Source organism: Lycium ferocissimum, chromosome 7 (genome assembly GCF_029784015.1).
Source record: "Lycium ferocissimum isolate CSIRO_LF1 chromosome 7, AGI_CSIRO_Lferr_CH_V1, whole genome shotgun sequence".
NCBI lineage: Eukaryota > Viridiplantae > Streptophyta > Magnoliopsida > Solanales > Solanaceae > Lycium > Lycium ferocissimum.
This window is the reverse complement of record NC_081348.1, coordinates 36,978,230-36,996,934: the sequence shown is the minus strand read 5'-3', so window position 1 is coordinate 36,996,934 and position 18,705 is coordinate 36,978,230. Positions and strand designations below refer to the sequence as shown.

General features: G+C 34.0%; 2 protein-coding genes across 2 annotated transcripts; both read right to left on the bottom strand.

The window, feature by feature from the left end:
• Nucleotides 1-116: 116 nt before the first annotated feature.
• Nucleotides 117-8,007, bottom strand: LOC132064760 (probable sphingolipid transporter spinster homolog 2). The gene is made up of 16 exons (XM_059457861.1): nt 7,717-8,007; nt 6,858-6,989; nt 6,539-6,640; nt 5,138-5,242; nt 4,941-5,016; nt 4,433-4,507; nt 4,236-4,338; nt 4,103-4,165; nt 3,315-3,369; nt 3,064-3,161; nt 2,790-2,866; nt 2,455-2,568; nt 1,979-2,098; nt 1,493-1,621; nt 669-747; nt 117-542 (listed from the first exon to the last, which is right to left on the bottom strand). The coding sequence occupies exons 1-16, from the start codon at nt 7,884-7,886 to the stop codon at nt 418-420; spliced, it is 1,623 nt and encodes a 540-aa protein (XP_059313844.1). The 5' UTR covers nt 7,887-8,007; the 3' UTR covers nt 117-417.
• Nucleotides 8,008-12,818: 4,811 nt separating this feature from the next.
• On the bottom strand, nt 12,819-14,503 carry LOC132064759 (peptide methionine sulfoxide reductase B5-like). The gene is made up of 3 exons (XM_059457860.1): nt 14,173-14,503; nt 13,331-13,487; nt 12,819-13,087 (listed from the first exon to the last, which is right to left on the bottom strand). The coding sequence occupies exons 1-3, from the start codon at nt 14,382-14,384 to the stop codon at nt 12,935-12,937; spliced, it is 522 nt and encodes a 173-aa protein (XP_059313843.1). The 5' UTR covers nt 14,385-14,503; the 3' UTR covers nt 12,819-12,934.
• Between the last annotated feature and the right edge of the window lie 4,202 nt (nt 14,504-18,705).

The window sequence follows — 18,705 nt, the reverse complement described above, 5'->3', positions numbered from 1 at the left end:
GAAAACGAGCTAAATGAAAGCTTTTCCGAAAGGACGAAAAGATAGCAAGATTACAACCATAGAAAAGAGATAGTATAAAAAATTAAATTTTGTAGAGCTACTTTGATGATACTCGAGTATTAAAAATCAAAACTAAATTTTGTAGTTACTTTTGATAATACTCGTCAATATGAGCAAATTCAACTACTACTCTTTATGGAGTGCAACATTATTTACACAAAGACAAGAATCAAAGAATTTACATTTAAGTCTTGACGGACAGAGTTACCCGATACCTATGTTGGTTGGAGGTAACAGGTACCCGAGGTCGAATAGTCTAAGGTACGTGAAAAACCGACCCCAAATACTTCTTGTTATCAAGAGAAAAAGAACCAAAGAATTTACATTTCATCTGCGCAGCAGCTACACAAACAAATACTAGGATTCGATAGAGACCTTAGTGGTTTTCTCCTCAAGCAGTGGTGGTGACTTTGTTCTCTCAGCATCACTTATTTTATGCTCGCTATCTTCATTGAATCTATCTACGCTATGAACAAAGATGCCTACACATACAAATACATTAAAAATTCATCAATAAAGACCATAGATCTGTTGCCAATGACATCAAGTAGGACTCATTTCAAGGATAAAGATTTGTATTTAAGGCGTTCAAACAGAGTACACTATACCTATAAACCATATTCCAGAGGCTATAAATAGAACTGATGTCAACATCAAAGCAGTGACCCTCCAATTGTTAATAAGATCCTGTACAAGAGAAAAACATAGGAGGTATCAAGAACCAAAAAATCAACTAGAGAGTTACAACATTACTTCCACTACTGCTGCACCCAAAATTGTCATTTTCTAAAATTAATTTAACGGTTAGACTAGTTCTTGGAAACCATCCTAACTCATGCCTTTCATGTACTATGTTAAACTACAGATTTGGTTAAACACTTCAGCGATGATGGTGCAGATAGCCAGCACGCGACAATTGAACCGTAAGGCTTGCTTTCAATATGTACATACAAGAGCAGCGGGGGATTTTGGGGTGGGGGTGGGGGGGTGGGGAAGGGGGGAAAAAAGAAAAAGGATGGGATTAGTCGGAGAAAGGAATGGAAAGGAGTTTGCCGGAGTACAAAATGGGATGTAGCTTGCCGGAGAAAGAAATGGAAAAGAGTTTCCTGGAGAATTAAATAGAGAGAATCAGCCGGAAAAGGGAAACAAAACAGAGGACCTAGATGATGGGAAGAAGGATTTCTTTGTATTAAAACTTTGATGGAAAGACAAAAAGGTCCTGATTGTTAAAGAGATAATAATGTGCTATTTAGGACATTTAAGGAAAATAAAAAACAGAGACAATGCTAACCTACTAAAGCCATGTAGTACATTAGCAAAACTTTTATAAATGTGTGTCTGTATCTTTTGAAGCAAAAAAAAAAAAAAACTCCTGAGAAGAAAAATGTAAGTTGCAAAACAAGATAAACATTGTCAATGAGCAAGCTCAAACCTGGACAACCCCCACAAGAGGAGAGGAAGGCACATCACCAAATATGTGAATTGAAACAGTAGACATCGCCATAGACAGTGGTCTCAGACTTGGTTTGACGCAATGGAGACATACATAGTTTACAGGGCCCTGCAAGTCAGATGCTTTAATGTAAGATGAAGTAAAGCTAGATACAAACAGTATCAACCCTAAATACAACTAATTTAGCATCTTAACTAAGTGAAAGCCGATTACTCTTATGAGAACTTCAATATAAAAGAAAAAACGATGTATGGTCAAGAAGACCAGTCATCTAAACAATTTTGGTTGTTAAATAATGTTTTTGAGGCATTTCATCACATATATGAATAATATAAAGGAACAGAGTAAAGTAGGGAAAGAACCATTTTGCAGAAAGCATTTCCAAATGTTGCTGCTCCATATTCAACATTATTATACAAAGAAGCACCCTATTTTATAGAGTACTCGATAAGATAATAGAATTACCTGTGTTGCAAATACAAGCAGCTCTCCTATTGCAAAAAGAGGGATGAAAGCATATAAACTCTTGAAACAAAAGGCAGCAAAGCAAAATATTGCTCCAAGAAATGTTGCCACTGATAGAAGCTGCAGTAAAGAGTAGTGACGTCATTAGCAGCAGGGTTTTGAAGGATTCAAATGAAAATACCAGAAGAGAAGATAGGTGTCATTAACATAAAAAATGAACTTCATAGGTCATCCTTCTAAAAACAGCGAGTTTAAGTAAATTGAAACAAGACAGCGAGTTTAAGTAAATTGAAACAAGGAGAAAGAGTTGTACAAGTCAAAAGAATCAGTTCATCTGGAACAATTTTTATACCCTGATTGAGAAAGACTTCTTTGTGTTACATTTAACTAAGAATGATCTTCAAATTAGACACTAGATTAAGTGAGAAATATTTCTAGAGATAAAACTGAATCTTAAGATTGCAAGAAATACCCACCTTAAAGGCATTGGATATTGTGGAAGTCATTCGATCCAAAATAAAGCCTCCGGCCAAGGTTCCAAATATTCCAGATATAACAGTAACACCTCCAAACATCATGTCTGCATTTTCCTGAGAAGACACCAATTACCTATCAGCTAGTATGCAATGATGCAAACCAAAAGAATGTAAGTGAATGGGGCATGATCGAATTGACCTCATTTCACTTGTACGTAGTAAATTTCAAAATGTGAATCCAAGGACAGCAGAAGAGAAAAATTAACAGAAACATGCAAGCATAAACTCATCCCTTGAGATAGTGGTGAAGCGGGATAGCGGATCTGAGAGCTTACCATATGGTATATGTTATAACCAGCCTTCGGTCCCCAATAGGAATATGCACCAATTACAAAATTATATGCTATGTATCCTGCAAGAAACCACTCAAGTTGAGAATCAGAGTGTAGAAACATATCAGATGTGCATAAGAAGCTTAAAGAATAAGTGAGTCCTCTTTATTTTAGGCAAAGAAGACATTCAGAAAAGGTTCATCAACATGTTCCAATATCAGGATCGAAAAAAGAGGTGGCATGAAAAAATTGGAGGTAAGACAAGTTAATAAAATACCTAGAACATTAATGACATAAATCTTTTCAAGATGAAGCATCTTCAGATCCTTCCAAAATCTTGTCAACTCATTCAAATTGCTAGGAGCACCTTTCGAACTATAGAAAAGAGAAGAAAACAAGAAAGAGGTCAGTTGAGCGAAAGCAGAGGACGTATTGCTCATACTTTTTCATGCTTGCGGGTTGGGTGATAGATCTTGGCTGTCTTAAGACCATTAATAACATCTGACCGGTTTTATGAAAGTTCCTTACCCATCCTTGGAATCTTCCCGTGTTGATAAAAAACCATTGCTAGAATTTGAAACAGCTGCATTAATGACAAGAGTTGGGGGTTAAATTATGGTTCCACCAAGAAAACCATGACAAGTTAAGTGCATAGAACACCTAAAGGGAGACAAAGCTAAGAAAGAATGATCAAGCTCACAGATAGGAAGCTATCCCTTACTGTTCTACCACTTCAAGTATCTTCCTACCTGGTATAAGTGTATGAAAAAGATCACGAGTAGATGTTTATTCAATTTCTCCATACAACTGTTTGTTGGCGAAGCACCTAACCTACTTCCCAACCACTTTGACTTATTACTTACGAGTATATTTATATCAAGATGTCACACCCTAAGCATACAAAGAATGTTATCAAGCTGATTCAAATGGAAGAACTGCAAGCTAGCGCCTGTTTATTTATTTTGGGCTATCCTATACTTCTTTAATTACTCTAAAAGACAATTACAAACACTAAGTAAAGAAGCCCAGGGAGAAGCTTTTCATTTTAGCAATTGAAGAGTTCCACTAGGCCCCACATTTTATCCATTCAACTATAAACATTTTAATATTTTTCTCTCAAAACAATGACTCTTCCCACCAACACAATTTTTGTTCACAAAGTAACTAAGTTGAGCATAGAGAAACTCCTAAGGACAAAATTCCAAAGAAGGTAGGTCATGCTGAGCAAAATGATCAAAGTTAGGACAAGAATCACACACCCCTGTTGCCCTAAGTAGACAAAGTGTAATAGACATGTCTGTGATAATAGACGCTACCTTCTTCTGGGCTAGCAGTCAGAGGACAAGTCAATGGTGTTTTTGATCCGGTGTGAGAGAATCCTGTATAAACATTTAGAGACATATCAGAAAATGCATACAGGATAAGATCAAAAGACTAATACAACATTACCTTTTAATTGCAATGGTTTCATAAATAAACCTAAAACTGCAAAGGGAAGCATGAGTAATGCCTCTATCCAAAATGCCCAACGCCAGCTAAGATGATTGCCAACCTATCAGAGCACGGAACATCAGTAAAACTTGGTATGCACAATAAATCATATTCAACAAGAGAACATTAAACTTGAGCACTAAGAGTGAGCTTACCAGTCCACCATATACATAGCCAACTGCTATCCCGGTTGGTATACACATGTAAAATATTCCCAACCATGCTGTTTTCTGGATAAAAGAAGAGAATTAGCATTCAGAAAATATACAATATGCAAAATCATCAATAAGTATACTGAAGCAGCAATGAAGTTGAAGAAGCATGCAAAAAACAAGCGATCACAAAACTTTTTTCAGTTTGATGTCCTTGAACCAAGGGTGAATTGGAACGAGTGCTCAATTGTATTTTTTGGAAATGAAGACCTGTGTAAAGCCTAGTCATGCTTAATTCAAACAGTCAGACAACAACAAAAAACCATGCCTCAATCTTGAGCTAGTTAAGGTCGGATATATGAATTCTCATATCCAATTCGCTCCATTTGAATAAGTTTCATTCTAATATTCAGCAATTTAATATAGAAATAAAAGAACAGCAGCATAAAGTGCGACATCTACTGGAAGTTGTCACAGTCACAAAAATCAGAAATGTTTAAAAAAACCAAACCTGAGCAACAGGGGCATTATCATCAATAAAAGGAGCAGCAAGGCTTATGAAAGATGCCTCACCAACACCCACCAACCTGGAAAAGGAAAGTTATTAAATTAAACAAAGATACGCTTCCTCCTCCTCCCACCGCTCACCCCCCATAAAATTGCGAGTAATACATGACAGCTTGTGAAGAGTAATATGGTTAGACTTACATTCTGCATGTTGCAATGAACCAGAAATTCATTGAGAAACCACAACCAACAATAGCTATTGTCCACACTGTCAGTCCAACTCCAATAAGTCTAAAAGGATTGACACTGCAGAGTTAACAAGCACACGGATAAGAAACTCAAGCAATTGATTGAACTAAAGGAGCAAGAATATGCATACAACTCGAGTATTTTTCCTTTCTCTAGCGAACCTCAGTCTGATACTATTCCTAGCAAATTAAATAACGAAGCTACAAACTGAGGGTTAAAAAAGAGACAGACTTCTACTTCAACTCTGACAGCAAAAGAAAGAATCGCATCTTCAGGTATGCCAAATATAGAAGCAAAAGAGGATTCTTTTTTAGGATGTAGTGTAGTTTGCTCTTGACTAAACTTGTCAGAAAAATGGTCTGCTCTAATTGGATACATGTACTACAACAACGAAGTTCAAAGGAAAGACAATTATAAAAGAAAATCTGGTAGGGTACCAACCCTGTAATAGGGCTTTTAACATGGTTTTTGAAACATTTACAAAGGCTTTGTTATCTTTTACCAACAAGCAATTCATGATAATAGAGCCAAAATTTCTTCCACCTATTGACAATACATCTTACACTTGCAAATATCAAGTGGATGAAAAGCTGAATACTCTAGATAATTACTCAGTACAAGTTTATCCCCTCCATTCATAAGTAGATGAGTCCCCTTTGACTAGGCATTAGCATAAAGTAAGACGGAGAAAGTTTAGTGGTCCCTTATATTAGGGCTAAGAAGAGATGTGCGTCAATTAATAGATACTATGAGGAGATTCACAGTTAAACCGTTCCATCAAGACAAAATATTATCCCATCTGCTTCAAATTGAAAGCAATAATTTGACTTCCCATGATTTACAAGAGGAAAACATTGACCTTGGAATAGGTTATTTCAAAGTTCTGAAATATGGATTATTTGTTGTTGTGGTTGTTAATGAAACATGAGTGAAAAGGTGAAAAGTTACAGCAGTTATAGGTTTATTGACATATTAAAAAGAGTAAAAGTGGGACAACTGATTTTTCTTGCAGATAATATAAGTACTCCTAAGCCTTCATTATAGAGAAGTGGACATTTAATCATAAACTATTTCAAAAAGAGTATCATCTTATGTTAGCTTAAGTCTCCGGAACACGTTTTTACCTATGGTGAGGGTCAAGTCATTTGGGATATGGTAAAAAAGATTACGAGTCCAACTAATTGGTAACATGAAGGGAAATATTTCACTTGTTCAAACCATATAAATATGGCTTCAATTGTTAAATCATGTTTCTGTCGGGGGCCAGTAAATAAACTTCCCAAAATGAATGTTCTTAAAATATGAAATATATCTGCACTAAAGATATCAAGCTTGTAATATACTGGGATTTACCTCTTGGCGAAGGAGGCAAATATTGGAGATGCTATCAGAAGCCCAACCATGAAAGCAGATGATATGACACCATCCTCAAAATTATTCAAATTAAATTCACCCCTGCAAAGAAAAAATTATTGTTAACGTACATCATCCAGGAAACAATTAAACTCTCAATAATAAGCATTAGTAAATCAACAAGAAAATGAAGAACAGAGAGAAAAAAGGAAGCAAAATATCAAACATAAGCAAGGAAGAAAACTTAATTTCCTTAATCAATCACTTCAGGGTTGAGCAGCTAGAGACGAAAAAGAGCAAATTTCAAGAGAATTCTTACTGAATTCCACTGCCAGAAGAACATGTGCCAGTTTTCGTACAAGTTCTGCGGCTTCCATTAACACCATTGCTCGCAATAGTTCCACGATCCACATAATTTAATAAGTTGATCACACAGAATACAGCAAGTAACCTGATAATTAACAGCAGATACATCCGACGAAAGTAGTTTAGATTAAGTAAAAGAATAACAATAAGGTTTCAAGTGCAGGATAGACTAGTAGACAGGACCCTCTACCTTCTAACAAGATTTCAAGATTTTGGAGGTTCAAGTCACCAAGGGAGCAAATTGGGAAAAGGCTCACAAAATTGAATTTTTCTTTTTTTTTTTTTTTTTGGGGGGGGGGGGTGTGGGTGGGGTGGTTGGGGGCTGGTTGTTGGATCCAAACCATATCATTTTTGTTCTAAAAACACACACAAAAAAAAAAAAAAAAAAAAAAGGAAATAACAACTTTAGAAGCATTATGGATTTGGAGAATGTTAATAAGATACCAAATAGAACAGAATTTCAAGTTACCTAAAATTGACGAATAAAAACCTTCCGTGCAAAAGTGAATAACAACCATAAAGAAGAGGGAAATAACGAGAATATTAATTCAACCCTAACTGAAGATACCATCAGGTAACGGTATCAAGATTCAAGAAGAACAACATAATTAAAGATCTCAACTTTACTACTAAAAGTTAAACTCATTCTTGAATTTTGTTTCATATGATTACTCAAATCAAACCATATGATTGAAATTCACTGACTATAGAAGGACTGGAATTAAAATTTCTTTGAACCTAGTTGGCTAAAAACACAAAATTCTGTTTTTTTTCTTTCTTGAATATAAATTAGATAAAATTCGCAAAAGTACCTTTTAGCAGTGAACCAAGAAGGTTGAGGAAGCAATGTTGATGAAATTGAAGATATTGCCATATCTGTAGTTGGAGGCACATCAACTAATGACGTGTTTGGATTTGAGTTAGGCTTATTTGTTGAATTTGAATCATCCAAAGGCTTTGAGTCTGGTTCTTGTTTTTCCATTTTTAAAGAAATAATAATATCTTTTAATTAAGATATACTATTTCTTTGACTGGAAGTTTGGATGGAAGGAAGCTTAATTTCCTTCCTCCCTCAAAAGCCTTTGTTTTCTTGGTTTTAAACCTCTTTTTTTTTTAATAATGGAGTTTAACTTTTTTGCTGTCGTTCTTAACTTTTTATTTATTTACAATATAAATGGGATAAATCTACTGTTTGTTGTTGACAAATACATGGTAACTAAAAATCAGGAGAGCCTCATTGGATATATTCTCAGTCCTATGCAGATTCCTACTTATCTCGGATTAATAATACAAATAAAAACTCGTAATTTGTATATATTACTTAATTGCAAAAAAAAAAAATGAAAAATATTGCCAAGGAATTTTAAATTATATATAGTCAAACCTCTATAATGATAGCATTTGTTCAAAAATTTCATGGCTCCTATAGTGAGTTGCTGTTATGTATGTATACTGACATTTGATGTTTGGATCTCATTTAATTGTTATAAATAAAAGTACGCAAAAAATTATTTTTCTATACTTTTTATGTTATAAATGAAAACAAAATACTTGTTAATTTTAAAATCTCAATGGATTTTCATATTGCATTAATTAAAAATTAGAGTGGCTAATAAATTCATAACTAGTTGTGCCGTACCAATCAATTGATTTTCATATTTCATTAATTAAACATTAAGGAACATAAGCATTTAAAATTATTTGAAAATTAAATATTTCAAATTTGACGTAAAAATTCTACAATTGTAGGTTGTTTCATTAATTCCAGTCTCTTAGTGATAATATAAAGCTTGAATTGACGAATTTTTTTGTCTAAACTTTCAGCAAAAAAGAAATTCAATAGTTTTCCCTTGGTGATTACCATAAATATTTTAATATTTTATTTTTATACATATTATATTTCTTACATAATATTACTCTCTCCGTCCCATATTAGTTTTCCACATCACTATAAATATCCGTCCCAAATTACTTGCCCTTTTTACAAAATCAAAATAGAATTAATTATGTTTATCCTACTTTGCCTTTAGCATTAATTATTTTTTAAAGTAGTCAATATTGATTAGAGTGCAATTAATTGGAAAGAGATAAGGGTAATGTGGTAAAAATACAATATGAGTTCTTAAAGGACGTATAAAGGGTAAAGTGGACAATTGATATGGGATGGAGAGAGTATTACACAATATTTGAATATGGCTATTATAGAGAGGTAATTTTACAAAGAGCGTACAGCTATAATGAATGCCATAGCTGTTATAGATAGAATCTTTATTATAGAGAAGTAAAATATAACATGAACAATCGGTTTTGGAGAAAATCAGGCCGTTATAGTGAAATCTTTGTTATAACGAATGACAATTATAGAGAAGTTTGACTGTATAACTCCGCTAACATCTTAGACACTTTTATAGCCAGGCCTTTTAATTTTTAATAATTAATATATACTCATACAATATTGTAAAATATATAGTAATTCGGGACTGAATGTTGGATGAAAAAAATTAATATAACTTTAAAAAGTTACAATAGTTCCATAACATGTAAGACTCCGCCTAGAGTTGGAATTCTGATAGGAAATATTAATCCTTCGTGGATAAGAGCACTTTGAAGTTGAACCACCCTTAACAACGTTATCATTAACTCATTGCATGCTTTAATAATAGGTTTTATTAACATTTGCCACATGCGCAGAACACTTCTCTAATTCATCACATGGATTCTTCTCAAAGACTATCCTCCCCCCATCAACAAAAGTTAATAAATTATCACTTTATAGTTTTTGATTTTTTTTTCCTTATTAAATATTCAGAAACTACGGAAGAATTACTTATTTTTTCATGAAAAACATTTTCTACCAAAACACACCCTATATTAGTGTACATCATATGCAAATATGCTTTCATTATGCATAACAGCACCAATAACGTTGATCAAGTTTTACACAATTAAAAATTATATTATTTCTTCAAAGGTATAATTAAAGTGAGTTTTATGATCTGTTTGGTATTCAAGTGACCGAATCATTGCAAAATATTAAATACTATATTGATTTGTGGAGTCCAACGAGAGGCCTGTGTAAAACCTAAAGATGTCTGCCACATTTATGTGTCTTTCTAAGACTATTTAAATGTTTAATACCTTCACTGACCTTTTTCCTTTACATTTTAAAGGCCATTTCTTTCGTGAAACATGATTAGCACCAAAGCGATGCATGTAAATGACGTAATTAGGGGTGTCAAACGCACACATTAGACTAAACCAAAGCGAGTCAAAATAAACTGAGGTAATAAATATTAAGGGGTTTGCGGGTCGTGATTTCATTACCTAATTTTGCAATTATCAAGTATCTTTCTCTTTACTTTAGTTTCTCTTTTTGCCAACCATTTCTGCAACTCAAAGGAGACTAGAACACAAAATGGAGGTTTGCATTTAGTGAGCAATTTATAATCACAATGTAGCATCAGAAGAGAGCTGAGAATGACCTAGAAGTCGCAGATTTCTCTAGGAGTATATTCTAGTAGATGTAGACACAGAGAAAGCGTATGTCCTCTTTTGTTGTACACAGACAGTGGTCTCAGACTTGGTTTGAAGCAATGGAGACATACATAGTTTACAGGGCCCTGCAGTCAGGTGCTTTAATGAAAGATGAAGTAGAAGCCGATTACTAATTCAGCATCTTAACTAAGTGAAAGCCGATTACTCTTTTGAGAACTTCAGTATAAAAGAAAAAACGATGTATGGTCAATAAGACCAGTCGGTATAGAAATTAAATCATAAGGAATATAGACAATTTTGGTAGTTAAATAATGTTTTTGAGGCATCTTTCATCACATATTTATTTTGAATAAGATAAAGGAACAGAGTAAAGTAGGGAAAGAACCATTTTCAAGAAGGAAATATATCAAAGGCATAATCATGAGGTGTTGCTGCTCCATATTGACCATCTTATTCTTCATATTGAATATATATATATATATATAAAAGGGCCTCACAAACGAAGAATTATGCAATTGTCTCATTACCTCCATTGCTCGCTTTACTTTCAAACAAACATTGTCGGTCTGTGTGATTCATAGTGTAATAAGAGAGAAAGGAGAGTTATCTTTTTTTATAGAGTGTTTTTTGAGGGGAAAAAAACATTTTTACAGCCTAAAAAAAAACAATCCCCCAAAATAGGCACGAAAATTTTAACAATTCACCCCCCCCCCCTTGCACTTTCAAATTGCACATCCCAATTTTGGTAGTTAAACAAAATTTCTACATATATTTTGAATAAGATACAAAACATTTTGATTCTTTGCCATTGAACATCATATATATATATATATATTATTTCTGCGTTATTTATCTTTTTATAGATTTTTGAGGGGGAAAAAACATTTTTACAGCCTTAAGAAAAAAAAAAAAAAAAAAACAATCCCCCAAAATTGGCACGCTGCTTCGCCCATTGCACCCCACAAATTTCTGCGTTATTCTTTCCCTCCACTCTCTCTGAAATGTTCTTTCGTCTCTATCTTTTTTTGTTCTATTGTTCTCTTGCTTCACTTTTTCCCAATTTCTTGAATTCCTCTATATTCTTCTGGCGCTATTTTCCCACTTTGTTTTACTTCTGGCGCTTTAGAATATTAATGGAGAATGTGAGGGAACAAGGATAAGGAAGGGGCCTCTGTTCTGTCTCTGCCGCTGCTAAGTAGATAATTCATCTTGTATTTAAAAGAATCCACTGAAGAATGGCAAAATCTGAGCATTTAATGACATAACAAGAGCATGTAGATTTATATACATACTGTGAAATTTGATTCGTTGGATCATCAGACATCTACTGAAGCTGCTCATACTTGTGTTCAAGAATCAATATATCAATTTTTACTGTTTATGAATACGTAGAGTTTAATCAGAGGCTTCGAATTAGAGGTATTAAGTTGTTTTCGTTAGGAAGTATTTCACCCCTAATACTGAATTATCCGGCACAAATTCGAATTTGGTACGTCCCAACGCGAATATCAAATACCGGAATTTTCTTTTGGCATCAGACGTGATCACATTATTTCACTGCTTTATTTTGTTATGGCGGAGGTTTCTGCTATACTCTGCCATCGACCTTTGCGGAGAAGCATTTTCAATTTCTCCGTCACCGAAGAATTTTACCTACAACTGTCAAATTAATAGATTTTCTACTACAAAAGCAGTAGTAGGAAATCTACATGGAAAAGATTGATAACAAAACAGTTATTGGCCAAATCCTATTTGTTACGATACTCCGTTTGATTTGTTATGACTGAATTTTTCATTTTCTACCTCTTAATATTTGCCAACTGAATTGTTTTATTTCAACTAACCGTTTCCTTTATTGTTTACTTTGTCTTATTTTCCCCATTTTTTATGTGTCTTCTGATGTCTATAGCCCCATCATCGCACCTCTTTAAATGGGTTAAATCTACTTCTTAGCTTCTACTACTCTTGAACCCTTCAAGATATTTTCAGAGAGTAATTTCTAATATGCATACGCCCCTGACTTGGAGGTTCTAGAGTTCCTGATATATTTTGGAGGGTAACTACAACTCACTCACAAAGCTCTTTGAAATGTAATTTTATTACAATCACCATTTAAACTAAATTTAATCAGACTTACCACCGTTGTTGCCTATATTACTCGCCGGAAAGAGGTTATGGCTAATATTGCAGAAAGACCAAACTTTAACAAGGTTTTACTTTACCTAATTCAATTGAGATTGGTTATGAAGTTTGATGGAGGCAGGCTAATGGAGAAGGCAAACCAACGACTCTGACAAGTAAGCATTCTTTTATGGTTGACAAACTCTTTTTTTTTTTTTTTAATTTAATAATAGTGAACAAATGGACTATTAAATCAAAGTTCCACATTATTGCTGTGCATGAATGCTATATTATAGAGTGGTAGTAAGATTTTTATATAAAAATACTATACTTTCATTAGTAGTTAATGGAGCATCTCTTTGTGTAACAAATGCGAGAAAAAATAATCGTCGCATATATACTCAGGACGAGGGACTAAAACTGTGGTGGTTTGAACTTGAGGGATATACTGTTGACACAATGGCGCTCATTCGTTGGGGTACGAAACCCTTCACCTTTAAAAACATGACCAAGATGGCCTCCACAAGCAGCACAAGTTATCTCCATCCTCATGCCGTCTGGGTCTGGCTGAAAATCATGTAATCAACTCAACTACTCAGGTATTGCAAAATGTTCGAAAAAGGAAAAGTACTTGTACTCTTTGTAATTTTAGCAACTCTAGCATCGGAAATGAGGTTCATAGAGCACAAAGACGTTCAGAGTTCGAGCCAACAAGTGAGCAAATTGAGAAAGAATTCCGGTAAAACAACCTAACGTACAGTATTTAGAATGTACAGAAAGCATATGGAACATAATTGAGAAGAAGCTCACATTGCGATTTATGGCCCCGGGGAGACCCTCATAAAAAGAAGGCCAGCCACAGGGTGAGTTGAATTTGGTTGCAGACCTGTAGAGGGGAGTGCCACAACCAGCACAGAGGTAGGTGCCTACACCAAAAAACTTGTTATACTCCCCACTCCCTTGATCCCTGTGAAGTAATTCTACAGTAAAAATCAGGGATTCCAATCACTTCATACGCATCACAGACAGCAATTCCTCCCCCCCCCCGCTTTTGCTTGCTTGTTCTGTTCATTGTTGTCTAATAGCATAGGTAACAGCTTAAATTAAATCAATCAACTACGCCTCAATTCAAACTAATTGATGTCCTTTGTTTAACTCGCTCTATTCCGGCTCATTTATCCGATACTAAATATTCCCTACGTCCCAAATTAGTTGTCATGTTTTGCTTTTCGGGAGTAAAACTATGTTAACTTTGACCACCATTTCAAAATATATTTATTCATCATATCGACATGAGAAAAATTTCAATGTATAATACTTTTCATATAGTTTTTGAATATATGAATTTTAATTTACAAATATTGTGTTGATCGAATCTAATTTAGCTTCGAAAATTAATCAAATTAACTCTCAACAAGCAAAATATGACAACTAAATTGGGACACAAGAGTAATAAGTTAGATTATGGGGTCTCTAAAGCTAGGATTTCCTAAATGTCACAGACAAGCAAATCTTTAATCAGAGTAGAAAGACTCCAACCAAATGAAGAGCCTGATGTTGTACACCAAAAAATAACTTTTAATCCCAATTAATTGGTATCGCCTATATAAATTAAAATCACAAACATAAGAAAAGGAGATTATACAGCATACTCTGTTCCTTTCTGCCTCAAAATCTGGAATTGCTCAGGGGAGAGAATGGCACGCCATTCATCCTCTGACTTCTGAACTGACCTTGCTGCACCCATTGCTACAAACCTGAATTGGGTATTAGACAGCCCATGGATGTGGGCTACTTTTTTGGGGTTGAAAATCAGAGTTCTTGAAGGAGCAAATGTTGAGAATTTCAGAATCTGAGAGTCCATTGAGATTTTTTTTTTTTTTCCTTTTTGGGTATGTAATTTACTCTCAAGACCTATATTCCGTCCATTGTGTACTGATGATTGATGATTCTCCAACTGTCACTGTTAGCTTTCACAAAATTCGGCCTAACAGGCTTGTACTATTTTATCTTGTATTTCCACATGTGGCTAAAAACCACTAGTTTGTCGCCAACTCAGCAAGAAAAGAAACCAGTAAATTGTCAAATCTTTTCTTGCGATTTTTTTCAACTTCCTTTTCTTGTTTAACATCATATCTTTCGAAGTTGCAAGACGGTGCCGTCCACAACTCCACATGATTTTCTGTTTGGTTTCTCATAAGGTTGTTCAATATTAGCTTTAGACCCGATTAATTCGAATAATTATTCTTCCGTGTTCTCTTTTTAATGACTGAACTTGAATGACAGCGATAATAATTTTATTACGCGACATGGACAATATTGAATTTGATTACTACTTTGATGTTAAAGAATTAACTAGTTATTTTATAACGAGTACATACATATAAGGTAAACTAAGAGCATTTTGATTATCAGGACAAACAGTATTGATAATTACATAAGGTAATAGTAACATTTTAACCTTTTTTTCGGGTACACTAAAAATAAAATAAATCTTTTATAAACCACATGACGAAAAAGTCAAATCTGCCTATAACGGAGTAAGTGAATATGGAAAATTTATTTAGACCTAATTGATACCACTTTTATGGAAGTATCGAGGGTTAATCCCTTTGTATTTCTTTTTGGTTTCCCATCCGGTATTTTTTATTGAAGCCCCAATTAATTTGCATTGCTTAAGGCCCGTTTAACGGCAAGGCTCCCTAACAGGATTTTTTTCATATCCAAGGCTTGAATCTGAGACCTCTAATTAAGGGTGGAGGAATCTTATCCATCTCACGACAACCTTGTTGGTCCCCTTTGTATTTCTATGGTGAATTTTACTATTTGTTTACTTTTTTTTATTACTAGTAAATTTATCCGTGCTTGTGTCTTATAAAATATTCATCGAGCTAATAATGGATTAATATACTATCCCTCTTTTTTATGAGAAAACACTTAAAAATAACATATGTACTTGGTTTATTTAACATTTCCACACTTACGTGTAATGTATAGTTAGTTAGTTATATATATATTACCAATGAAGCGTATTTAACTTTTATCTACATATTCATCAAACTTACCATTTAAAAGAAATCAATAATTCAAGAAATTTCAAAAGAGGCTACAACATGACCTTAAGTTAACTAACAAAATCAACAATCTAAGAGAGTGATTGAATATGAGCGGCAAACACATGAAAAAGAACAAACCGTTAAATCGAGAATATTATATAGTCATGAAATAGCTAAAACATAAATTACACTTCTAAAATAGAAAAATAAAGTTTCAAGCAATATTTTTTCCATAAGCAAATATAGAGGCAAAAAAGAAGTATAAATGAACTGGAAGAAAAAGAAAAAAAAAACCTAATGAAAAATGTACTCAAACTTAACCCGAAAACATATACAAATTAAGGTCATTAGAGTAAGAAGAAGAGTGACCCCATCTCTAGGTAGGCTGAAAACCGCAGCCATCACCTTTGGATATCACATTGCCTTCTTCTTTTCCTGTACCTATACTTCACCACCTAAAGATTCCATTTTTATTCCGCTGTATTTTATCTCTTCTCAAAGTTAAAGAACTAAAATAGCTTCAACTCAAAATGGAGGAATGCTGATGAACCGAAAATGAGAGAACAATTGCATGTTTCACATTTTTAAGAAATTCATTTTTATACTAAAACACTAATTATATGAGAAACCGTTACGTGTTCACAATTAAGAAGATATTTATTCTTATCATATGTAACATAAAATTGATCTTCACCTATCAACAATATCCGATTTAGTCTGTTGTTGTAGTGCATTCGTGAAAGGTTTATAGCTGATAAAATAAAATATGTTTAAGAGTATTCAATAAATTGTGTAATCATGAGGAGTAAGATTAATAACGTATTTTAATTTTTTTTAACAGATTTTTTAGACCAAAAAGAGGGGAAAAAATTCAAAAATTTAAGAAAAAAGATAAATGGAATCCTTGGCCAAAAGAGGTGCCACATCACTCTTCTTTTGCCTAGCTTTATAATATATATAGACGTGCAACTAAGAGGAGATAATCAAAGCAAATACTTCTAACTAGAAAAATTTCCACACACTGTATTGGTAAAAATGTGTTGAACAATTCAAACACTCTTCACTTGGAGCTTACATTGGTTGTTCCAAAGTTTGCAACCGAACATGCCTTTCAACCCCTAGGTCAGTAAAGGCTCACGAGATTCGTCCGGAAGGGTCCAATCTTTGGTAAAAGAATAACGCGCGTAACAGGGACATTTTGAGATTTAGGGGATCACATTTCAAGTCCACGATATTCGGAGAAGTCACTACTAAATTAGGCTTAGGGTTAGGAAAGTAAGTTAATGTACTAGACCCCTATTATCCCTGAATGTATCCCGTCTAATTTTTTGCCTGAAGTACTGAAAAGCTCACTACTCTACTCTGTAACATGCAGTTGCTAAACACTTCAACAATCTTCGTCACTGATCCCAGGAAATCGAATAAGAATTTCTTTCTTTTGCTATTCAGTTCTTCGTTTATTATCTATTATTTCATTTAATATTTTGCTTATTATCACTTGTATTATATAATCAAGGAATTTATGTTATTATGTTTGATATAGATCTCTTTCAAATAAATTCAACTGAGTATTCTACTAACGAATTTTACGCTAAACACATGCAATCATCTGATGATGGAATGTGGATCCGAAATTAAGAATTTCCAGATTATCTTCACATCTGTCGAGTGTAGAGTAACAAGTTCTAGAAAGATCAGAGATAATGTGCTCTTTTAATTTCTAGATGACTTTCTGCAATTGGTTGTTTAGAAAAAAATTTAGTAGTAATATAATAAAGCTCTTTGATCTCGAAGAAGTACAATGCCTCATATTGTCAAAATTTATGGCCTAAGACGTTGAAAAATTATCCTTTTGACTTTGGGATCGGATCACCATAACAAATTACAAGTCTAGATAAAAAGGAGTTAAGAAAGGTTAAGAAAATGAGAATCTATGTTAATTATTGTGCCAAACGTAGATACTATGTATTATGTGAATCTATTTATTTATTCTAAAATTGTTTTTTAATGAAGCAGTTTATATATTGCGTAAAGGAAAATGCCGAAGGTCGTGATGGCATAATTTTTTTATTTAAACGTCCAAAAGGCAGGGTGTAATAATAAATGTTTCTCATCCTTAATCAAATGTCTTAAGTTCGAGTTTTGAAAATAATTTTCTCTTTGGTAGAGCATTAAATCCCTGTAAAGGGCTTTCTACAACGAAAATCTAAATGAATTGGATCGGATAATTCAATAAAAAGGTTTCTATTTAACATCCTTTTAAAACCTTGAAATGGATTTGCTAATTCTTTATTCAAATTCAAATCGTTGAAGTCACGATCATCATTTGTCAACTCCTGCCTCAAAGAGGAAAAAGAAACTCATACCTCCAAAAGTGATTTATAAAAAGACAATTGAGACAACAGTTTAGTAATTCTTGGATGTGAACAAATACCTAAATATTGAACAAAAAAGAGCATAACATGAGTTACAACTCTTAAATACTTAAATTATAGGAATTTTTACTCATTGTAGCTTCTTTTAAGACCTAATTATTAATATTAACTACCCTTTTATTTAATTATATTTAATAGCTAATTAACTTTTCTAAATTACAAATGTCAGATATATCAAAAAATACATACCCAGACACATATATCTTTCTTTTTTCCCAATCACTACCCATTTCAGATTTTTCATTTCCTAAAACCCTAAAAAATCTCTCTCCCCTTCTCTCAACCACCACCACCATGGCCGCACCCCCCCCCCCCCCCTCTCTCTCTCTCCCTCTCCCCTCCGTGCTCACCCTCTCTCTCTCTCCGCCCCCTCTCTCTCTCTTCTCCGTCTCCCCTCCGTGCTCACCCCTTTCTCTCTCTTTTCACTCTATCCGGTGAGGCGATGGCGCAGATCTGGCCGTGTGCATTGTTGGTGGCGGTGGTGATCGACTGATTTTGAGATGGCGGCGGAGACGATGACGTAGAGGTGGAGAGATTAGGGTTTTGTTGGTGATGGAAAGATTAGGATTTTTTGGTGGTGGTGGTGTCTCAGATTTGGGTTTTTGGTGGTGGTGGTGTCTCAGATTAGGATTTTGGTGGTGGTAGTGTCTCATATCTGGCCATGTGTATTTGTTAAAAGCCAAATACAAATACA

What these genes read in the sequence shown, in the direction of transcription:
- LOC132064760 (XM_059457861.1), bottom strand. Translation starts at nt 7,886, where the DNA reads ATGGAAAAACAAGAACCAGACTCAAAGCCTTTGGATGATTCAAATTCA. An exon ending in GAAACCATTGCAATTAAAAG is followed by an intron (nt 4,166 to 4,235) that starts GTAATGTTGTAT and finishes ATGTTTATACAG; the next exon opens with GATTCTCTCACACCGGATCA. An exon ending in CAATATCCAATGCCTTTAAG is followed by an intron (nt 2,099 to 2,454) that starts GTGGGTATTTCT and finishes TCTTTACTGCAG; the next exon opens with CTTCTATCAGTGGCAACATT.
- LOC132064759 (XM_059457860.1), bottom strand. Translation starts at nt 14,384, where the DNA reads ATGGACTCTCAGATTCTGAAATTCTCAACATTTGCTCCTTCAAGAACT. An exon ending in TTGAGGCAGAAAGGAACAGA is followed by an intron (nt 13,488 to 14,172) that starts GTATGCTGTATA and finishes ATTACTTCACAG; the next exon opens with GGATCAAGGGAGTGGGGAGT. An exon ending in CCGGGGCCATAAATCGCAAT is followed by an intron (nt 13,088 to 13,330) that starts GTGAGCTTCTTC and finishes CATGATTTTCAG; the next exon opens with CCAGACCCAGACGGCATGAG.